The 23,477-nt window shown below is 37.9% G+C and overlaps 1 protein-coding gene across 16 annotated transcripts in view; it reads left to right on the forward strand.

Annotated features, from left to right (window-relative positions):
* GREB1L (GREB1 like retinoic acid receptor coactivator) overlaps positions 1 to 23,477 on the forward strand; it is a 335,431-nt gene that overhangs the window by 172,355 nt on the left and 139,599 nt on the right. For all 16 annotated transcript variants that reach the window (XM_049901927.1, XM_049901919.1, XM_049901924.1 and 13 more), the window contains 3 exons: positions 12,065 to 12,241; positions 18,936 to 19,112; positions 21,456 to 21,578. In XM_049901927.1, the coding sequence (XP_049757884.1) occupies positions 12,065 to 12,241; positions 18,936 to 19,112; positions 21,456 to 21,578 (477 nt within the window). The remainder of the gene's footprint in view (positions 1 to 12,064; positions 12,242 to 18,935; positions 19,113 to 21,455; positions 21,579 to 23,477) is intronic.

Below are 23,477 nucleotides of genomic sequence, written 5' to 3' on the forward strand. Positions count from 1 at the left end.
TTTTTAATCCAGACTTAACATATGTATATTGATTTATCCATTATTGATGTAATACAGGCCTGTAAACCTGTGGAAATGTGGGAGGTGACTTGGCATTGTTTCTGCTTACCTGGTTTATATCTATTTTCGTGCCTACGGTTTAATTGATCTGTCAGCTCATATTTATCAAGGAACAACTAGAAGTTTAAGTAGTGCTTAAAATATGTTTGAGTTCTCATTGGGACATCTTGTTATATTTGAGAATTAAATTGAACCAGAGTAAAACCCCTAGAGGCTAATTTTGAAATACCAAATTTTATACCAAAATATGGAGGGAGGGGTTCCCTTGTTTTTCCTGTGCCCTGGATATGCCTTTATTTTGCCTCTTAGGGTATCTGGCACTCGTATTATTTATCAGCAGGTTTGGAAAGCTGCTTAATACCCACCAAGATATAAACTCAGTGATATAGTAGATAGCAAATATTTCTTGAATTTTATAACACGAGACTACTACTCTTACCCTGTAGAAATTCTGTAAAGTATAAGGGAAGAGTAATTATTATTTGAAAGATAAAAGAAACTTGGAAGTACAATTTTTCTAACAAAGAACCCAAGCACAAGATGCAAATCCAAGACAACCTGAAAAGCACTAGGCCTGTGCTCAGATTCCTATGTCAGCTACTTAGTTTCCTACTTAATTATATATCTGTTATTTGCAAGGCTTCAAACCGGTTCCTTCCAGTTTGAACCCCTGCTGAGAATTTGCCTTTCCACCCCCTGATATACAGAAGCAGAATCTACAGTTTGACAAGATCTCCAAGTGATTCTTATTTATAATAAATTTTTAGACTCACCGCTCTACTAGTAGTTCTCTCAGAAATGGTCCCTAACCAGCATCATTAGCATCAGCTGGGAACTTGCCAGAAATGCAAATTCGCAGCAGGAGGTCAAACAGGAACGAAGTGCTTCATTTATCCTGTGTTTCTACCCCCCACCACACTTTAATTCACCTGGGGGTAGGCACTTAAAAAGCACAGTTTATAATTTGATAGTTTACAGCGTGTGCACAGCTCTTTCCACTTTGGCTTATTCTAAGATGGTTCTGAGAGTCTTCTCACTTGAATGAAGAACAACCCTTAAATTTCCCTTATAAAATGGCTGTGAAATAAGGCAGTATAATGGCTGGACGTGCTTCAGTGTACCAGCAGCGGTCGGTGGGAAATCCTCTGTTTACCTAAGGCTTAAAGGAAGGTAAAGCTATTTTTAGAGGCAATTTAGATAAGCAGATACTTAACACCTGATGTGCTGCTGGGTTACCATTCAGATGTAAATTTTGGTTGCTAATTCCTTATGTAAATTATTGCAATAGTGTAGGTTCCTACCCTGCTGAGAGGCAGTTGATTGTCTAAGGGGAGAAGGCCAACCAAATTTTTGGCCCCCAAGACTGCTTTGATTTCTTTGGTTTTGTGTTTACAGCTGTTTTGGTAAATTTTCCCCTCTCCCCTCTCAGTTTACTCTGTAACCTTCAAGTTGAAGATAATTGGAGAATGCAGATCTCCTCCTGTGAAGTGAAAACCTTGGCTGTTTTCTTGAGGAAATGCAGATGAAATTTGATAAACAAGGGCCCTCTCCTATTCCCTTTTTTATTAAAATATTTACTCTGCAAGAGCATAGGTTTTAGAGCAATATTTCAGTATTGCTTTTAGAAAATGAAACTATTTGGGGGGCAAGTGTGTGAAATAAATTGTTATAGGTATGCACGTATGGATAACTTCTCCCTCCTGGTGTGCAGTAAACAGGCTTAGATCTTCCCTCAGGGAACTCTTTTCAGGAGCTGTGAAGGAAAGATCACGTCCAGGGATTATTTCAGATGCAATTCAGATTCACCCTGCAGCGGAGCAGGAAGGCTTCTTTTCATTTAGCTTGAGGTTTTAACTGAGATTTAATATTTGATGTTTATTAGAGTAATAGTCTGACATATATTTAAAAGTGACAAAAAGAACTACCTGCCACACCAGAGTTTTGGATTTTACAAGTCTTGATATATAATCACACTTCATAGATTCTTTAGCTCTTCACCCTTCTTTGTGTGCACATGCACACACACACACACACCTTATTTTCAATCTTAAAAAAAAACAAAACTAAAATATTGTTTTTTACATAATTCTTCCTTGAGGGAGTAATTCCTGATGATATATTCTATATACAAGTAGCTGATCTGAACCCTGAGAATGAGGGCTTAGAAGAAATAGTAAAAAGATATCACAGCAAAAAGCCAATGCTTTGCAGGTAAGAAACTTATTCTCACAATAACTGCAAACTGAACTTGATTCCTTGATTCAACAGCCATTTTTGGCCTTGGATTGGTTTCTTCCTGACCCTGTTCCTACACTCTGCCTTGTTTTTCCTTACTGTCTCCCATTCTCTTTCCTCTTAATTAAATGCTCTGTGGGGCTTGTGCTGGCGAGTAACTAAAGTGGAAAGAGATAAATAGGACATATTTGAAAAAGAAACTAACTTTTAAAACAGTCTTGGATTTGCAGAAAAACTGATAGTACAGAGAGTTTCTATATACCCCCCACATACACACAGTTTCTTCTATTATTAACATATTAATATAGTACAAGGAGTCTTGAGGTGGTGTAAACGGTTAAGCCCAAGATTACCAACTGAAAGGTTGGCGGTTCAAACCCACCCAGAGGTGTTTCGGAAGAAAGTCCTTGAAAACCCTATGGAGCAGTTCTACTCCAAAGCACGTGCAGTGACCCTGAGTCGGAATCGACTCGACCACAACTGGTTTGGTTTTTGGGTTTACTATAGTACAGTTGTTATAGTTAATGCACCAATATTGATACTTTTTAAATTAATTTTAATAATAAAATCCACAGTTTATTCAAATTCCTTAGTTTTTACCCTGGGGGGGGGGCGCAAAAAGTTTAAGCACTCGACTACTAGCTGAAGGGTTGACAGTTCGAACCCACGCGGAGGCACCTCAGAAGACAGGCCCTGCGATCTGCTTCAGAAAGGTCACAGCCTTGAAAACCCTTTGGGGCAGTTCTACTCTGCACACGTGGGGTTACCATGAATTGGAATCAACTCGATGGCGACTTAACAGCAACAGCAAAAGTTTTTAACTAAGGTCCTTTTTCTGTTCCAGAATCTCATCCAGGATACCACATTTCATTTTGCTCCATGTCTCCTTAGGCTCCTCTTGGCTCTGATGGTTTTTCAGACTTTCCTTCTTTTCAATGGCCTTGACAGTTTTGAGAAGTAGTGATCAGGTGTGTTGTAGGATGACCCTCTACTGGATTTTGTCCATGTTTTTCTCCTGATTATACTGGGGTTATACTGGGGTTTGGGGGAGGAAGATCACAGAGGTAAAGTGCCATTTTCATCACATCATACCAAGGGCATCAACATGATATATGACCGTTGATGTTTACCTTGATCACCTGGCTGAGGTAACGTTTGTCAACTTTTCTCCGCTGTAAATTTACTTCCATCTGCTCCTCAAGCTCCCCCTTCTCATGCATTGTGAAGAAAGTCACTGTATCCAGCCCACACTTAAGGAGTGGAGAGGTGTGCTCCAGCTCCTGGAGGGCAGAGTGTTCACATAAATTATTTGGAATTCTACTGCAGGGGAGATTTGTCTCTTCTCTCTTATTGGAGCCCTGGTGGCCGAGTGGTTAAGAGTATGGCTGCTAATCAAAAGGTTGGCAGTTCAGATCCACCAGCTGCTCCTTGAAAACCCCATGGGGCAGTTCTACTCTCCTCTAGAGTTGCTATGAGGTATAATTGACTCGATGGCAATGGTTTTTTTTGGTTACCCTCATTATTAAGGTATTCAGTCATTTATATCAGTAGGGACTCGTTAGTGTTTATTTTATTCTTTGGGTCATAATCCAGTACAACTTTATTTATTTTTTACTTAAATTATTCCAGCTTAGGTCTATGGGAGCTCTTTCAGCTGAGTCGTGTGCTCCTTTGACATACCCTAATCATCATGGGTTTTTTTTTTTTTTTAGAATGTAATAGGACATTTTCTCTTTTCATTGTCATAGGCACCTCTTCGAAATTTTTTTTAAGAGAGAGAATCCAGTCTTTGTGTAATAAGTATTACTTTTGACCGCTACACACCCACACCACACCTGCTGCTGTCGAGTTGATTCCAACTCATAGTGACCCTATAGGACAGAGTAGAACTGCACCATAGGGTTTCCAAGGAGCACCTGGTCAATTTGAAATGCCAGCCTTTTGGTTAGCAGTCATAGCTCTTAACCACTACACACCTCTAGGTGTCCGCATATTATAAATGGGAAAACCCTCCTAAAAACTGTGCGTGTGGCTTCATTCGAATGGATTGTGTCATTTTCATCTTGCCACAGAAATCTCTGAGATAATCTGTCTTCCACAGAAAATCCTGCCTTCTTCAGGGATTTACCACACTGACTACGCCTTTTCAACTCTGTCCCTATTTAGCCCGGAACCAAATTTGTGCTTTCCCACTTAATCTTCCTCTTGTTGCAAAGTATGGCCTAGAGAGATCTCACCAGAAATGTCACTCGCTAGGCATGGGTTACCTGTGTGGTCTGCATAGTCATGATTTTAAGATTTATCAGCAAGTAGGAAATACATGGTTCCTGACTTATTCCGTGACCAGAAGGGACTGGTGTATCAAGCGCTCCAGCCTCAACCTAGAAAGGACCAAGGGAAGTTGGATGATAACCTGCTGGTGTCAAGTTGATTTCAACTTGTAACAACCGTATAGGACTGAGTAGAACTGCCCCATAGGGCATCCAAAGAGCAGCTGGTGGATTCAAACTACCAGTTTTTTGTTAGCATCCAATCTCTTGACCACTGTACCACCAAGGCTCCAGTTAGGTGATTAAAAAAAAAAAAAAAGTCTCCATCAAGTCAATTCTGACCCATAGCGACCCCATAGGACAGGGTAGAACTGCCCTATAGGGTTTCCAAGAAGCAGCTTGTGGATTCGAACTGCCAGCCTTTTGGTTAGCAGCCAAACGCTTAACTACTGCACCGCCAGGGCTCCAGATGGGTGATAGAACACCACAAAAATAGGCAAGAAAGAAATTACAGCAGAGTGTCTGAAATCAGCCTGGGGGAAGGTGAAGCATTATGTATAAGTTAGAGAGATGTTAATGAGGATGAAGCAGTGTCTAACCTGAAGTCTTAGAGACCTTGGTTCTGGTTCCAACCTTTCTGATTACTGGTATATGACCTTGGGCCATTTTTGTAACTTTTCTGGACCCTAGCTTCTTCTTTTTCATACTAAAGAGTTTGAAATACATTTGACTCATAAACCTTGACTTATAAATCTTTGTCCTAGTATAATCTTTTGAACCCCTAAATACTTAAAAACTAGTTCTGTCTTTATATGACATATGATAATTGATTTTAAATGGAAAGCATTTATTTTAGATGAGAATCCTAAAAGAGTCCCTGAGTGGGGCAAATGGTCAGTGCACTTGGATGCTTACTGGAAGATTGGAGGTTCAAGTCTACCCAGAGGCACCCTCAGAAGAAAGGCCTGGCAGTCTACCTCCAAAAATTTAGCCATTGAAAACTCTATGGAGCATAGTTCTATTCTGGCACACATGAGGTCTCCATGAGTTGGAATTGATTCGACAGCAACTCATATATTAATATACTCTTAGGCATACTCCAGGAATTGACAGAATATCAATTGAGGTGTTTCAACAAACAGATGTAGCCCTGGAAGTGCTCACTTCTCTATGCCAGGAAATTTGGAAGACAGCTACCTGGCCAACCAACTGAAGAGATCCATATTTATGCCTATTCCCAAGAAAGGTGATCCAACCAAATGCGGAAATTATCAAACAATATCATTAATATCACACACAAGTAAAAGTTTGCTGAAGATCATTCAAAAGCAGCTGTAGCAGTATATTGACAGGGAACTGCCAGAAATTCAGGCCGGATTCAGAAGAGGATGTCGAACCAGGGATGTCAAACCAGGGATGTCATTGCTGATGTCAGATGGATCCTGGTGGAAAGCAGAGAATACCAGAAAGATGTTTACCCGTGTTTTATTGACTATACTAAGGCATCCAACTGTGTGAATCATAACAAATTATGGATAACATTGTGAAGAATGGGAATTCTAGAATATTTAATTGTGCTCCTGAGGAACCTGTACATAGATCAAGAGGCAGTTGTTCGAACAGAACAAAGGGATACTGAGTGATTTAAAGTCAGGAAAGGTGTGCATCGGGTTGTATCCTTTCACCAGACCTATTCAATCTGTATGCTGAGCAAATAATCTGAGAAGCTGGACTATATGAACAATAACAGGGCATCAGGACTGAAGGAAGACTCATTAATAACCTGAGATGTGCAGATGACACAACCTTGCTTGGTGAAAGCGAAGAGGACTTGAGCAGTTACTGATGAAGATCAAAGACTGCAGCCTTCAGTATGGATTACACCTCAACATAAAGAAAACAAAAATCCTCACAACTGGACCAATAACCAACATCACGGTAAATGGAGAAAAGATTGAAGTTGTCAAGATTTCATTTTTCTTGGATCCACAATCAACACCCATGGAAGCAGCAGTCAAGAAATCAAAAGACGCATTGCATCGAGCAAATCTGCTGCAAAAGACCCATTTAAAGTGTTGAAAAGCAAAGATGTCACCTTGAAGACTAAAGGTCACCAGACTCAAACCATGGTATTTTCAATTGCATCATACGCATTCGAAACCTGGATAGTGAATAGGGAAGACTGAAGGATTGATGCCTTTAAATTGTGGTGCTGAATATTGAATATGCCACGGACTGCCAAAAGAACGAACAAATCTGTCTTGGAGGAAGAACAACCAGAATGCTCCTTAGAAGCAAAGATGGTGAGACTACGTTTTACGTACTTTGGATATGTTATCAGGAGGGATCAGCCCTTGGAGAAGGACATCATGCTTGGTAAAGTACAAGGTCAGGGAAAAAGGGAAAGACCCTCAATGAGATGGATTGACACAGTGGCTGTAACAGTGGGCTCAAACATAACAACAATTGTGAGAATGGTGCAGGACTGGGCAGTGTTTCATTCTATAGTACGTAGTGTCACTATGAGTCGAAACCAACTCGATGGCACCTAACAACAACAACAGGTATTATTTATACTAAAAAAAAAAAAAATTTTTTTTGAGAAAAAATGTTTACTTCTCATTTAGTAAATGCTGTTTAGTTTTATTTTAAATTGTGTAAGAAAGCACATATTGTTGACAAATCTAAAATAAAATACACTGTTTTTTAAAAAGATAGGGAGATCAAAACGTATAATAAATGTTTTCATCATCAAAGAAAGGAAAAAATTACTTTTAATACCCAAATTTTGGAATTTCTACACTTCAGGATTATAAGAATTATTGTTGTTAGTTGCTGTCAGATTAATTCCAAATCATGACTGCTCTGTATGTGCAGAGTAGAACTACTCCATACCACTAAAAAAAAACTAGTACATGTTTATTTTTTTGTTGTTGTGAGTTTTTTTTTATTACCTCTTCAATTTCTTTTTTTTGTTATAGGCTTATTTAGTTTTTCTACCTCGGTTTGTGTTAGTTTAGGTAGGAAGTGTGTTTCTAGGAATTTGCCCATTTCCTCTAGATTTTCAAATTTGTTGGAGTATAATTTTTCATAATATTCTGTTGTGATTCTTTTAATTTCGGTTGGGTCTGTTGTGATATTGCCCATCTCATTTCTTTTTCAGGTTATTTGCTTCCTGCCTTGTTTTTCTTTTGTCAGTTTGGCCAGTGGTTCATCAATTTTGTTGATCTTTTCAAAGAATCAGCTTTTGGTCTTGTTGACTCTTTCAATTGTTTTTCTATTCTCTATTTCTGGTGTGCCTAAGGGCTTCTTTTACCACTCTCTTTCTATTTGTTTGAGTTGTAGGGTTAATGTTTTGATTTTGGCCCTTTCTTCTTTTTGGATGTGTGCATTTATTGCTATAAATTGACCTCTGAGCACTGCTTTTGCTGTGTCCCAAAGGTTCTGGTGGAAGTAGTAGATTTATTTTTATAATTTTTTGCATATTTGCTCTTTGTTATTAGATAAGCTAGAAAGTTTCAGGCTGCTGTTTGTAGGAACTTTTTCTGCAAATAATATGCTGCTGAAAGAGCTGGTCTTTCTTCCCCTATATATGAAAAGCCAAATTAGATTATAATCACCACTTGTTTGTTGTTGTCCTAGAAACATATTGGTGCATTTTAGACAGTCTTTAACTTAATAAGTGGAGATGGGGAATGAATCTGACTTTCATATCTAGCAAAGAACAACTTTAGGCATTTGTAAAACTACTATTTTTGTGTTCATGAACACAATCAGAATTCCCTGAGTGCCTCATCTTTAACCAACAGCCCGTTATAGGTATAAATTAAGTAGCATATTGATACATATGACTAATACTTTAAAATTGCATGGTGGTCAAAACCATACAATGATATGGGGTTCAACGGAATGAGTCATGAGCTCACTAACCTACTTTCTACTAATTAACCCTACCTGTGTTGACTTGAAAGCCTGCAGAACATTCTGTTTTAAAAGTAGAATAGTAGAATAACTATGAATTTATAAAAATTGGTAATGATATATATTTAGATTTCATTTTTCATTCCCAAGTATTTTGGAACAATTTAATGAATCCCTGGGAATAGGATAGCCACTTCTTGGAAAATAATCTTGAGGTCAGATAGTCTTGATGTTCCATATTGTTCTGTTTTATAAAGCTTGAAATAATTTGCAAATTGCTACAGACTTGTGGTTCCATCTAGCTCACTCTTTCTAAAGTAGGATGAGTCAGTGTTGCACTACTTGTTGGTGAGAAGAAACAGCTACCAAAGCATCCTGTTTTCTATTCATAGGCAATCATGAGCCTCTCATCACTGAATTTAAACCATTTGGGATGATATTTTATATGTTCTGCCTTTTGGAGCAAGTCATACTTATAATAAAGGTGCCACTATGGATCTCTTCCAGTCAGTTGACCTAGTAGCTGTGTTCCACATTTCTTGGGATAGACGAGTGAGCACTTCCAGCACTGCATCCATTTGTTGAAACATCTCAGTTGGTATCCTGTCAATTCCTGAAGCCCTGTTTTTCCCCAATTACTTCAGTGCAGCTTGGGTTTCTTCCTTCGGTACCATTGGTTCCTGATCATATGCTACCTCCTGAAATGGTTGAATGTTAACCAATTCTTTTTGGTATAGTAACTCTGTGTATTCCTTCCATCTTCTTTTGATGCTTCCTATGTCATTTAATATTTTTCCCATACGATCCTTTAATATTGCAACTTCAGGCTTGAATTTTTCTTCATATCTTTCAGCTTGAGAAATGCCAAGTGTGTTCTTCCTTTTTGGTTTTCTAACTCCAGATCTATGCACATATCATTATAATACTTTACTTTGGCTTCAAAGAGCCGCTCTTTGAAATCTTCTGTTCAGCTCTTTTACTTTATCATTTGTTCCATTTTCTTTAGCCACCCGACATACAAGATCAAGTTTCAGAGTCTCTTCTGACATCCATTTTGGTCTTTTCTTTCATTCTTGTCTTTTTAATGAACTCTTGCTTTCTTCCTGTATGATGTCTATATGATGTCCTTGATGTCATTCCACAACTCCTCTGGTCTTTGGTCATTAGTGTTCAATGTATTATATCTATTCTTGAGATGGTCTCTAAATTCAGTATAACCTTGAGTATAATAACTCAAACTAGCTTAGGTAAAATGAAGAAATTATTGGAAGAATTCTAAGAAAAAGTTTTCTGACCACACCATGGCAAAGTGAGATATAACTGGGCTTAAGGGATTCAAACACTGCCAGAACATTCTTCCTCCTCTCTCTGCTGACAGGCTTCTCTCACATGGCAAAGAACATGGTGACCAACAGAGTGAACTGAACCAGGCTCTCCCTGGCTCCATGTTCAGAATTCCCAGGGAAAGAGCTTTAATTGGCATGGCTTATGTCAGGTGCCACTCCTAAACCAATCCACTATGGCCAGAAAGGTGGGGTACTAAAGTGGTCCAACTTGGGTCAGGTTCTAGCTTTTAGGTCGGTCTGGAACATCACAACTCCTTAGGAGATCACATGATTAGAGTGCAAACATACACACACACAAACAAATCCAGTTGCTGTGGAATCAACTCTGACTCATGGGAACCCCACATGTGTTAGAGTAGAACTGTACTCTAGAGGGATTTCAATGGCTGATTTTTAAAAGTGGATCATCTGGCCTTTCTTCTGAGGTGCCTCTGGGTCAACTCAAACAGTCTACCTTCTGGTTAACAGCCAAAATGCTTTAAATATTTGAGCCACCCAAGGACTCTGATTAGAGTGCAAAAAAAGCAGGGAGGATCATTTCCCAGAGGGTATAGAGAGGGGTGGCGCAGTGGTTAAGAAGAGCTCAGCTGCTAACCAAAACGCTTCAGTTTCAATCCACCAGCCACTGCTTGGAAACCCTATGGGGCAGTTCTGCTCTGTCGATAGGGTCATTATGAGTTGGTATCGACCCAGTGACAATGGGTTTGGTTTTTTGGTTTTTGGTATAGAGGGGGGTACTCTGCAGCAGAATAGTAGGTGTCCTTTATAACATCGTTTTGTGATTATTGGGTTCTTCTCATTCTTCGCATAGATTACAATGTGAGTTCTTAGAAGGAAGTATATTTTGTTCAACTCTGTGTCCCCCAGCCTAGAACAGCATCTCTTGCAGATGTTGGATTAATAAATCATGAACTAATGAATTATTGTAAAACATTATGGTGCACAAAGTGGCTATAAGGTTTTGTTATGTCTTGTCATGTCATATCTAGTGGAAATAATCTGAAAATTCTGAGTGTTAGTTCTGGCCCATTTATGTAGGAGTCAGCAAACTCTGTACTTCAGTTTTTTCCTCTGTATAATGAAGAGCAGCTCTTTCTATGATTTTCCCCATTTAGAAAATTCAGTTTGCATTGAAAGAAAAATTACTATCTTATGTGCACATGAAAATAAGTACACTTTTTTGTTTTTAGTCATTGCCTTGCCCATGAACCAGAAATAAGTCATCAATGTTGGCTTAACAGATAAAAATATCTCCTTTTAGTGTCTTTTCCACTCTGCTCAGAGGTCCACATAAGAGAAATTTGTCTTCTGGTTGGAGTACATGGATTTTAAATTTAGCGCCTAATAGTGACAAGTAAATTAATCCCCGAAAGGCTGTAAACATTTCTGAGATCCCTGGGTAGTACAGCGGTTAACATATTTGGCTACTAACTAAAAGGTTGGAAGATCAAGTCCACCCAGAAGCACTTTGGAAGAAAGGCCTGAAAAATCAGCCATCGAAATCCCTGTGGAGCATAGTTCTACTCTGACACACATGGGGTCGGTGAGTCAGAACTGGAAAACACTTCACTGTGTCCTTTCTTTTTTAATAATATTTTATTGTGTTTTCGGTGAAGGTTTACGCAGCACTTCAGGTTCCCATTCAACAATTTCTGCATAAGCTGTTCAGTGACATTGGTTACATTCTTCACAGTGTATAAACATTCTCATTATTTCTGTCCTGGTTAATCAATCTAGTTTCCCTGCCTCCTTACATTCTCATCTTTGTTTTAAAGTAATTGTTGACCATTTGGTCTCATATATATAAGTGATTTTTTTAAAAGGAACACAGTACTTACAGGTGATATTCATTATTTTTTGAGCCAATTTGTTATTTAGCTAAAGTTGACCTCAGGTTAGTTTCAGTTCAAGGTTTGAAGAGTATCTCAGGGCAATAGTCTCAGGGAGTCCTCCAGTCTCAACCAGTTCAGTTAACAACAAAAAAAAAAATAACCAAACCTGTTGCCATCCAGTCAATTTTGACTCATAGTGACCCTATAGAACAGAGTAGAACTGCCCCATAGCATCTCCAAGGAGCGGCTGATAGATTCAAACTGGCCTTTTGGTTAGCAGTTGAGCTCTTAACCACTGCGCCACCAGGGTTTTTTTGTTGTTGTTTTAAGAATTTGAGGTTCTGTTCCACATTTTTCTCCTATTCTATCAGGTCACTGTGTCCTTTTTATCTGTTTTTAGGTTTTTGTCAAGCGGGAAAGGATTTGCGTTTAGTATCGCTGTGTATGGAACAAATTGATATTCCAGCTGGATTCCTGCTGGTGGGGGCCAAGTCTCCCAATCTTCCTGAACATATCCTAGTTTGTGCTGTAGACAAGCGATTTCTACCAGATGATCATGGAAAAAATGCACTTTTAGGTGAGTATGTCATGTTTATAAAATTCCTTCTAAAATAAGGCAGTTATAAAAAAAGAATAATAAAATAAGGCAATTAAAATAGAAGTTTATTTAAAATTATCATGGAATTTTTAAAAAATTTACAGAATAAATTGGGAATTATATAGTTTAGTTCAAATGAGAAACTTTTTTTTTATTCATTCTTAAAATACTTGCCTTAATTAAGAGACTTCTTTTTTTTTGACTAAATGTTAAAAGATAGAATGCAGTTTATCAAAAATTAATATTTTATAAACAAAGTAAAATTCACTCCCTGTAGTCATTTATGTAAAAAAAAAAAATTTTTTTTTTATCTAAAGCTGATGTTAAATCAGTTCTCAGTTATTCTTCTGTGGATTATATACTTTGTAAACTATTTGTAGTTTTTCCATTGTATCTATTATCCCTGTCTACACTTGATTAGTATGATTCTCATTTTATATTTAGCATTAGTTTACCCAAAATAACTAAGAATGTAATTATGATATAAAATACATAGCTTCATCTCAAAATTAAATAGTTTTCTTTCCGATATTAGCTTAGAGTCCAGGCTTTTTCACGATATAGCTTTCCTACATCTTGGGAAATAACAGAGTGGATTTTATTTATTTATTTTTAGTAATTAAAAAGACAAGAGGACATATGAAGCTTGTTCCTTTTTTTTTTTTTTTTTTTGATGCTACATATCTCTGGAGTTTTCTTTTTAATTGTTCTGTTTCTCAGAATTTCTCTTTCTATAGATGGAATCAGATGTTTTAGGTACAAATATCAGAAAAAAGGAAAAAGAGAAAAGGGCAAAGAATTCAAGTGTTGTATTGATTCACCAACATATTTGTTTGTTTGAACTGATGTTTAAGGTTCCTTAAATTACAGTTCAGACCCTTCTTCTGGTCATTTTCATTTTTTATAAGGTTTTCTTTAAAAAAGACTATGTTTACTTTTTTTTTTTTTTTAGTGAAATTGAGAAAATGATTTAATACGGAAGCCTAGTGATAAAGTTTATATAGTTGACTAAAATAGTAAGAAGGTCCAAGTATCTGTTTGTTTATTGATTCATTCAGCAATATTTATCCAAACGTACTGTGTGACAGAAATCATGCTAGGTTATGATGTGGGGGTATGAAAATTATAAGACACAGTACTTTCCCTCTCAGAGCTTACAACATAGTAGGTTGTGGTAGAAGGACTTTGGAAGACTTCTCTAGCATTTTAAATGCATCATAGTCTCAAAGTGGGCAAAAAATATGAATAGACACTTCACCAAAGAAGACATTCAGGTAGCTAACAGACACGTGAGGAAATGCTCGCAATCATTAGCCATTAGAGAAATGCAAATAAAAACTACAATGAGATACCATCTCACCATGACATTACTGGCACTAATCCAAAAAAAAAGAAAATAACAAATGTTGGAGTGGTTTCAGAGAGATTGGAGCTCTTATACATTGCTGGTGGGGAATGTAAAATGGTGTAACCGCTATGGAAAAAAATATGGCGCTTCCTTAAAAAACTAGAAATAGACATAGCATATGATCCATCAATCTCACTCCTAGTAATATATCCTAGAGAAATAAGGGCCATTGCACAAGTAGACATATACACACCCCTCATTGCAGCATTATTGAATTATTGACAATAGCAAAAAGTTGGAAACAACCTAAGTGCCTATCAGCAGATAAATGGATAAAAAAATTATGGTACATACAATGGAATATTATACAACGATAAAGAACAATGATGAATCTGTGAAACATCTCACAACATAGATGAATCTGGAGGGCATGATGCTGAGTGAAATAAGTCAATCACAAAAGGACAAATATTGTACAAGACCACCATTATAAAAACCGGAGAAAAGGTTCATGCACAGAAAAAAACCTTTGATGGTTACAAGGGAGGGGAGGGATGGGGCAGAGAAATCATTAACTAGATAGTGGACAAGTGTTAACTTTGGTGAAGGGAAAGACAATATACAATAGAGGGGAAGTCAGCACAACTTGACCAAGGCAAAGCCATAGAAGCTTCCTAGACACATCCAAACAACTTGAGGGACTGAGTTACCGGGGCTGAGGTCTAGGGACTGTGTCTTGGGGGAGATATAGATCAACTGGCGTAACATTGTTCACAAAGAAAATGTCCTACATCCAACTTTGGTGAGTAGCATCTGGAGCCTTAAAAGCTTGCAAGTGGCCATCTAAGATACATCTCTTAGTCCCATCGCATTCGGAGCAAAGGAGAAAAAAGAAAACCAAAGACACAAGGGAAATATTAATCCAAAGGACTCGTGGACCACATGAACCACAGCCTCCACGAGTCTGAGCCCAGAAGAGCTAGATAGTGCCCACCTACCACCCCCAACCACTCTGACAGGGATCACAATAGAGGGTATTGGACAGAGCAGGAGAAAAATGTACAACAGAATTCAAATTCACAAAAAAAGACCAGACTTACTGCTCTGACAGTGACTGGAGGAACCCCTGAGACTATGGCCCCTGGATACCTTGCTAACTCAGAACTGAAGCCACTCCTGAAGTCCACCTTTCAGTCAGAAATTAGACAGGCCTATAAAACAAACAATAATATACATGAGGAATGTGCTTCTTAGTTCAATCAAATATACGAAACCAAACAATATGTGTATTAATTATTTAATGAGAAACTAATTTGCTCTGTAATCCTTGATCTAAAGGACAATTTAAAAAAGTAATAAAAATAATGGAAAAAAATATATATGAGACCAAATGGGCAAGACCTGCCCCAAAGCAAAGACAGGAAAACTGGACGAATGGACACCGGGAACCCAGGTTATAAAGGGAGAAAGTGCTGGCATGATGTGGAAATTGCAACCAATGTCACAAAACAATTTGTGTATAAGTTTTTTAATGGGAAACTAATTTGTGCTGTAAACTTTCACCTAAAGTGCAATAAAATTAAAAAAAAAAATTATAGTCTCATCTGATGGAACAGTTCAGGTGTGGCTGCGACTATAGAGATAGAAAAATCTCTTATGATTCCTTTTTGCTCAGTGATTCTTCTTGACTAGAGGAATCCTGAATATGGAAAGGACATAGAAAATACCATCGGAATAATAGATTTCATAATCCTGTGTAAATAGGAATATATAGACCAAAGACCATTTGTCTTTGGAATCAGACAGACCTGGGTTTAAATTCCAGATTTGCCACTTAGTACTTTCAGAAACTTGGCAAGCTACTAAACCTTTTGACATCTCAGATTCCTTATTTCTACAAAAGGGCCAATAGTATCTACTCTGCAGGGTTGTAAAGATCAAATGAGATGATGTTTAGAAGGTACCCATCCAGCGCAGTTTCTGACACATAGTAAACCAAATCAAACCCATTGCCATTGAGTCAAATCTGACTCATGGCGCGACCCCATGTATTACAGAGTAGAACTCCATAGGGTTTTCTTTGCTGTAATCTCTATGGAAGCAGATCACCAAGCCTTTTTTCCTCAGTGCCATTAGGTGGGTTCTAACCGCCAATCTTTAGGTGAATAGCCAAGAACAAACCGTTTGCGCCACCCAGGGACCTAGTACTTGCTCATTAAATGGTAGTTACTCTGTTATGTTATTAAAAAAAAAAAATTATTTTTATTTATTTTTTATTACATAGTATTTATTAAATACCTTTATAGACTTGGAACAGTGTTTACTTTTTCTAGCCTTGTACAAATGGGCATAACTTTTCACTTGCCACTTCTCCAAGTAAAAATGTATCATAGCAAAATGGTAGAATTTTTTTTTTTTTAGGTAACCATATTGAGATTTTCATATGTTCAGTACTCTTGTCCAGAAGTTAATATTCACTCAACATTTTCTACTTATCCTGGATGATTTTAGTATGCATTAAGATACACTGGGAAAAAATTTAAGCTTCAGATTCTAGAATCCCTGTGGACTCCGATATCAATTTGTCTGGATTTTTATGTAAATTATGCAGATTTCAAAGACTGTGAGGGAATTGATTTTAAAAAAGTAATTGCTCCAGTTGGCAGTGCATGTACCTCTAACCTACCTTGCAACTGGATGACTTGATTGCCAGAATAACTAGAAAGGTAATTTGGCTGTAATAGGTGCTATTTTTTTAATTGATGTTAGCAAGAACTTTGACCCAATAAAATCTCTCTTGAACCAAGGATAATGCTGAAGCCGTACAGAGTTTGAAAAATGGACTGTAGGCTTCTAACTCCTTAATATTGTTAACTCTTCTTTGCAGATAACCCAGATCCATTGCTTTTCTTCCTCACCCCATTCTCTTGCTTTTCACCTCAGAGAACAGGCAGAGGAAAAGATAAAACTCAACCTTATTAATTTGTTAATTCTAATTCCCATACTAATCTTTTCTGAACTACTTGGACCTGTCATATCAGCCTCATTTTTTGGAACTGTCCTAAATTATTTCTGCTGAAATGTTCTTATAGCATTTTTCCTGTGTTTTGAATGTGGTATATCTGCCTCACAGGTCAGGCAATTTCCACTAAGGGATGATGATCACGCCAGAATGTAAGCTACATGAGGGCAGGGGCTTTGCCTACTTTGTTCAGTGCTAATCCCTCAGTGCCTGAAATGGTGTCTAGCACCAGTTGCTGTAGAGTTGATTCTGACTCATGGCGACCCCATGTGTGTTAGAGTAGAACTGTGCTCCACAGAGGAGCAGAACTGTGCTCCATAGAAGAGTAGAACTGTGCTCCACAGAGGAGTAGAACTGTGCTCCACAGGGTTTATAAGGCTGTGACCTTTCAGAAGCAGATCATCAGACCTTTCTTTTGAGACACCTCTGGGTGGGTTCGAACTGCCACCTTTTGTGGTTAGTAGTCATGCGCTTAACCATCTGTGCCACCTAGGGACTCCTGCCTGGCACATAGTGAAGTAAAAGTGTTTGTTCCATGGATGGATTGATGGAAGGATGACTTTAGGGAATTGATGAGCTATGCAGCCATCGACAATGGTTTTTCTGTTTGTATTCGTTCAGTTTACAGGCTCTGTATAAATGGCCAAATGCTCTCAAGTGCAATCCATCTGTGAATATATTTTAACTTTTTAAATTTATAAAATTATAGTAATGTTTACATTTCTATAAAATGAGAATAATGAATTAGTAATTCTATGTAATTGGTCAGATGTTGTGGCTATCTCATGTTCACCACTTGTTCCCCAGTGTTTAGCACAATGGCTGACATACAGGTAGGTGAATTAATAATAAATTGGACTGCCCGTTTATAAATGCTCTGAATTGATTGTCAGAATTCTGAGACTGGTGGAACATTGGGAGATATTCTGTCTTAATCCTAGTAGCCTTTCTCTTCTCTCCTTACAAATCTTTGTTAGTTGTGTAACGGTTGGTTTTAGGATTTAAAAAGAGTGTATCACTTTATTAGTGAATTTATTTTCAAGTAGGTACAAAAAAGCCATTGCTGTTGAGTCGATTCTGACTCATAGTGACCCTGTAGGAGAGAATAGAACTACCCCATAGGGTGTCCAAGGAGCAGCTGGTGGATTTGAACAGCTGACCTTTTGGTTAGCAGCCATAGCTCTTAACAACCATGCAAAAGTATTCCTATAGGTATATAAAAACCAGAAACCAAATCCACTGCCACCGAGTCGATTCCAACTCACAGCAACCCTGTAGAGTTTCCAAGGCTATAAATCTCTGCAGAAGCAGACGGCCATGTCTTTCTCCCCCGGAGCCATTGGTGATTTTGAACCACCAACCTTGGGGATAGCAGTAGATCACTTTAACCACTGTGTCACCAGGGCTCCTCTTAGGTATATAAAGGCACTGTATTTATTACAACTTGGAATATCTTCTTATTTACAACTTTTTTGTCTGTGTTCAGCCATATGAAAATAAATGTGTAGTGTTCTCATCAGGCAGCCAGAGGAACTGACTCTTTTACTGCCTGCCTTTTCCTCTGGGTATTAAGGGGGAACCAAAAAGCTGATTTCCAATAAAGTAGAACACGACTTCTCATCCTCCCAGCATTCTCCGTTTCTTTTTCTTTCCATGTCCCCTGCTCCACACAGCCCACTGGAAGTTTTATTTCATTTGATAAGTCTGAGAGAGGAATTGTCTAGATGTTAGAGGTAAAGGAATAAAAACACAAAAAACAAGCCCAATGCCATCAAGTCAGTTCTGACTCATGTGTTACCCAATGCCAGCATGTCATTTGATTTCTTGATTGCTGCTTCCCTGGGTGTTGATTGTGGATCTAAGTAAAATGAAATGGTTAACAACTTCAGTCTTTTCTCCATTTATCATGATGTTGCTTATTGGTCCAGTTGTGAGGATTTTTGTTGTCTTTATGTTGAGGTGTAATCCATACTGAAAGCTGTAGTCTTTGATCTTCATCAGTAAGTGCTTTAAGTCCTCTTCATTTTCAGCAAACAAGGTTGTGTCATCTGCATAACACAGGTTGTTCATGAGTATACTATCCAGTTGATTTCCTTAACCCTTTCCCTTTTGGGGTATATTTATTTCGTCTTTCACCATTACAAAATAACTCCTCTGAAATTCTTTTTTGTACCTGTTTTTATTTCTTCCTTTGAATTATTTCCTTGAACTTGGGAGGTTACTGAATGAATATTTATTTTTATATGTGAAAGCATTTTATCCATTTACAAGGCCACCAGTAACTTTGGTTTTCCTTATTTCAGGGTTTTCTGGAAACTGTATCGGCTGTGGAGAAAGAGGATTTCGGTATTTCACAGAATTTTCCAACCACATTAACTTGAAGCTCACCACCCAGCCAAAGAAGCAGAAGCACTTAAAGTACTACCTAGTCAGAAGTTCCCAGGGTGTACTGTCGAAGGGACCCCTCATCTGCTGGAAAGGTAGTGTCAGCTTCTGGTAGGGAAAGGAAAGGGAGTGGGGATTTTACAGTAGTGATAGTGACTCATACCGGACTGAGAGTTCAGGTGTGACGTAATAAGTATCTCAAGGTCATAAGGCTATCAAAAAAATATAAATCCCCCTAGTAGGATATTTAAGGAGCCCTGGTAGTGCAGTGGTTAAGCAGCTTTGCCGCTAACCAAAAGTTCATTGGTTTGAACCCACCAGCGCTCCACAGTAGAAAGATGTGGCATTCTGCTCTCTTAAAGATTACAGCCTAAGAAACCCTATGGAGAAGTTCTACTCTGTCCTATAGGGTCACTGTAAGTAGGAATCAACTCTACGGCACATAGAGACAGCAGCAACAAGTAGGTTATTTGATCTGCTTCTTTTCTGTTTTTCACAGAGATTTTTCAAGTTGAGGAAAAGTGCATGTGTCTGTCTGTATTTGTCTTTTGGAGGTGGTAGGGTGCAACCTTGGAAGAAGAATGGACTCTTCCTAGCTCTTCAGTCATTTGGAAAGGACCTCAAAGTGTCAGTCCCTGCTCAGATACTCTTTTTACTTTATTTAGGTTCTTTGGTAATTCTCAAGTGTGTACAATTTTCTCTTTTAATTAAACCCAAAATACTTTAAATAATTTCTCTTCGTAATACCTGAGGAAAAGTTACTATTAAATTGACAAAGTTTTGTTTCTTTTAAACTAGGAAGAACTTAACTGACGTGTAGAAATGAATCCAGTTACAACTTCATATCTTCATGTGTTTGATAGGAATTTACACACGTTTTATCTGTTGTTCTAATGCAGGGCTGTATCCAGTCCTAATTCTACTGAGTAGTTTCTTAGATGCTAAGTTTTTTTCTCCATGTAATAATATGTCTTTAATATTTCCATTTGTTGTCTGTGCAAGATTTTTTGCCTGTCCGTGAAAAACAATATAATAACTACAAATTACAACTACAGGTTTGTCTCTTCATAGTAATTACTTTTGGTTGCATTTGAAGTGGCACTATATAATGCCAAAGGAAATGGACACATATTTCAAGCCAGGTATTATCACTTGGAACCATTGAATCATAAGCATTTTAACTCTTTGTCCTAATAAATTCCGAAGAATTTTCCTCTAGAAAAATCATTTTGAATGCCATGAAGCCTAGCGAAAGAGTAAAAATAGGATAGGTATAGCCTCCCTACGTTTTAACTTCCTTTTTTTCGCTTTTGTTTCAGTTGCATAAAAAATTTTTAACTTCTTATTTAGTGCCCAGTGATAATTCATCTTTCTGCTAAAGAGTAAATTTGCAAAATAGCTTATGATACAGTGATCCTGCGTGGCTTTGAAGCTTCATGTTTATAGAAGTTGCTAATTTGGAATTGAAATTGTATGTATATACATATATACAAACATATATAGTATCCGAATAATACACATAATATGGAGACATGCTTTAAGGCCAAAATACAGTAGCTCTTCCTGGAAGGTCCTAGCATAGATGAAGGTTATAGGAAGCTGCCTTCAACCCTTGCATATATGTGATAAACTTGGAAACTCTGTAAAGAACCCTCGGTAATTGGCTTTGTCATATATAACCATTTATAGTCCCTTTTCATTTACTATCTCTAGCGATTAATATGGTATAAAATGTAGGATAATTTGGTCGGAAGTTACAGCACCACAGGCTGTGGTATTATTCACTGTGTTATCTGAATTGGTACAAACTGCTATTAAAATATGTACCAGAGCCTTGTTAATTATCAGCTTACTTAAAATGAAGCTTAGTATTGTATTTTCAGCAATAACAACTTGAATGTTGTCTATTTCCTTGAATAAGAATTGAGAATATATTTGAGCATTTGTAATTTTTCTCTTCTGCCCATACATTTTTCTTTGCTTTGGTGTTGGGACATGCATTAAGGTTGGGTAGAGAAGGCTGAAGGGAGCCGAGATGGACTGTAGGTTACTGTTCCACACTAAAGTCAGTCATGGACAGGAGGTTAACTGGTGTTTGAAAGCTTATTCGGTTTTCATAAATTATTGATATTTTAGCCTAAGTTTTGTCCATAAAACTAGCATGCCTATATTGGATATGATTTATCTACCCCTGGGAACTAGTCTGAGGGGAACAAAGATGTGACTGTTCTTTGTAACCATTTCTTTGCCTTCCAAACATGACATCTGGACCAGGGAAAAGAGCTGTGCTCCCCAGCTTGAACATTTTATTGGAGTCAGGATTAGGGGAAAGGTGGATCTCTATAAGCAGAATGGAGATTTTTATGGATTGTGCCCCTGTCACTTGTTTTAAAAGAATATTGATCTCCTCATGTAATGTTATTCTTACTCCTTTCCAGAATGTAGAAGCCGACAATCCTCTGTTACTTGCCACTCTCTTAAACCAAACTCTTCAGTGTCATCAACTGTGACCCCAGAAAATGGGACAACTAATGGATACAAATCAGGCTTCATTCAGACAGGTATGGGGTCCTTTCTTTTGGAATTTTAAGGAGCAGATGTATATTCAATGAGGCATTTTTAGCTTATTATTGGCAGGTTTGAATAGAGTTATTATTTGAATTACTGTTAGAATTAGAACTCAGCATTGAGGTGGGTCAGTCTGTGGAGGACCCCAAGACCAGACAGTCCTTCTGTGCTAGGAAGAGGAGGGTGAAAGGAACTAACGGTAGGAAATCTAGCTCAAGCATAGGACCTGTCTCTACAGTGTCTACAATAGGCAGTGGGTGGAAATCAGATATTAGGGAAGTCTGCATCTCAGCTCTCAGGCGGCATGTGTGGGGGACATGCTCGCGAAAACTGGAGTTCCAGGGGGAAGAGTCTAACTAAGCCCACAAAACATTGTAGAAAGCAGTACACCAACTATGATGGAAAACAAGGCCCCAAGGTAGGGTCATGAATCATAGCAGATGAAACCAGGATGTGGTGTCTAGGGACACAGGTTGGGGCTTGGTTACAGTAACCAGATAAAATCTTAGTGCCTGAAACCAGGTTGCAGAATCAGAGCAGGAGCAGCTGAATGGCTGATCTGATACTGAACAGATAAGCTACTGGTCTAAGGCTTCTAAAAATTCTTCCAGGGTAGAGGACTGTGCTAGCCCATGCCCTGAGGTCAGGACAAGGCTGCAGGTAAGACTTAATGGTTCCAGGTGGCTGAAGGGCTAGAGAGCCGGAAATGAAAAGATTCTTGCAGATAGTATTTAAGAAAATTACTCAGAACCAGTCTCTACCACCACCAGTTGCCATCAAGTCAACTCCGACTAATGTGACCCCATGTGTGTCAGAGTAGAACTGTGCTCCATGGGGTTTTCAGTGGAAGTAGATCTCCAGGACCTTCTTCCAAGGTACCTCGGAGTAGACTCAAATCTCCAGACTTTTGCTTAGCAGCTGAGTGCCTTCATGCTACATCTTAGGCAGGAAGAAAAGTAGTTCAAGAGAGTTTGTGAATTTTTTTAATTTCACTTGTTTTGGTGAAATTCCACCTTACCAATCTGATGTGGAAACTTCATAGCATATGTGCATTCCCAGACCCCCAGTGCCCTCAAGTCGATTCTGACTCATTAGCCTTGCCAATGTCCACTCAACCACAAGGAATTGAAAAGAAGGTTGTCTTCATTTATATCACTACTACCATGCTTTTTCAAGTGTATATAAAATTCTGATGAGCTGGTAAATTGTTTCCACTTATTTTCAAGGTGGAAGTGATTATTGGAATATATTAGTAACAATAACAGTGGTAATAAGGCTAACTTTATTTGGGGGCATTTCTTGCTATGTGTCAGCACTCAGCTAAGTCTGCCTCATCCTAGATAAGAAAGCCTAAATTTAAACTGTCCAGGAGATTTATAGAGTGGCTGTCAGCTAAGAGGAGAGAGCATCTCTCTTTAGAATAAATGAGAGAACAACATATTAGTAGATATTGAAGAAAAAAACTTGACATTTGGCTCTTGACAGTGAAAGATTACATTAAAATAATGATAAACCCACATATCTCTCCTAGAATATTATTTCAGTAGTTTGACTGGTTCCATGGTATCTTTTCTGCCCTTGGACCCTGGGGCTAATGAAATGTAATTTTAAATATACAGTATTAGTAATTAATATTTACTTCCTTCCAACAAAAACTTAAAAAAAAAAATTTTTTTTACCTAGTGTTTATTATGTTCTAAGAACCTTGTTAGGTGCTATAAGGTAGGGTTCCAATACTTGATTGATATTTCTGATGGTTTAAAAACCACTCATGTAAGAGATATAAAGATATAATTTGGGAATGGTTAATGGTGATGGTTGAACAATATGACCTACATAATTAATGCCAGTGAATTGTACATGTGAAGATCACTGAAATGTCAAATGTTTTG

Source organism: Elephas maximus, chromosome 11 (assembly GCF_024166365.1).
Source record: "Elephas maximus indicus isolate mEleMax1 chromosome 11, mEleMax1 primary haplotype, whole genome shotgun sequence".
In the NCBI taxonomy this organism is placed as follows: Eukaryota; Metazoa; Chordata; class Mammalia; order Proboscidea; family Elephantidae; genus Elephas; species Elephas maximus.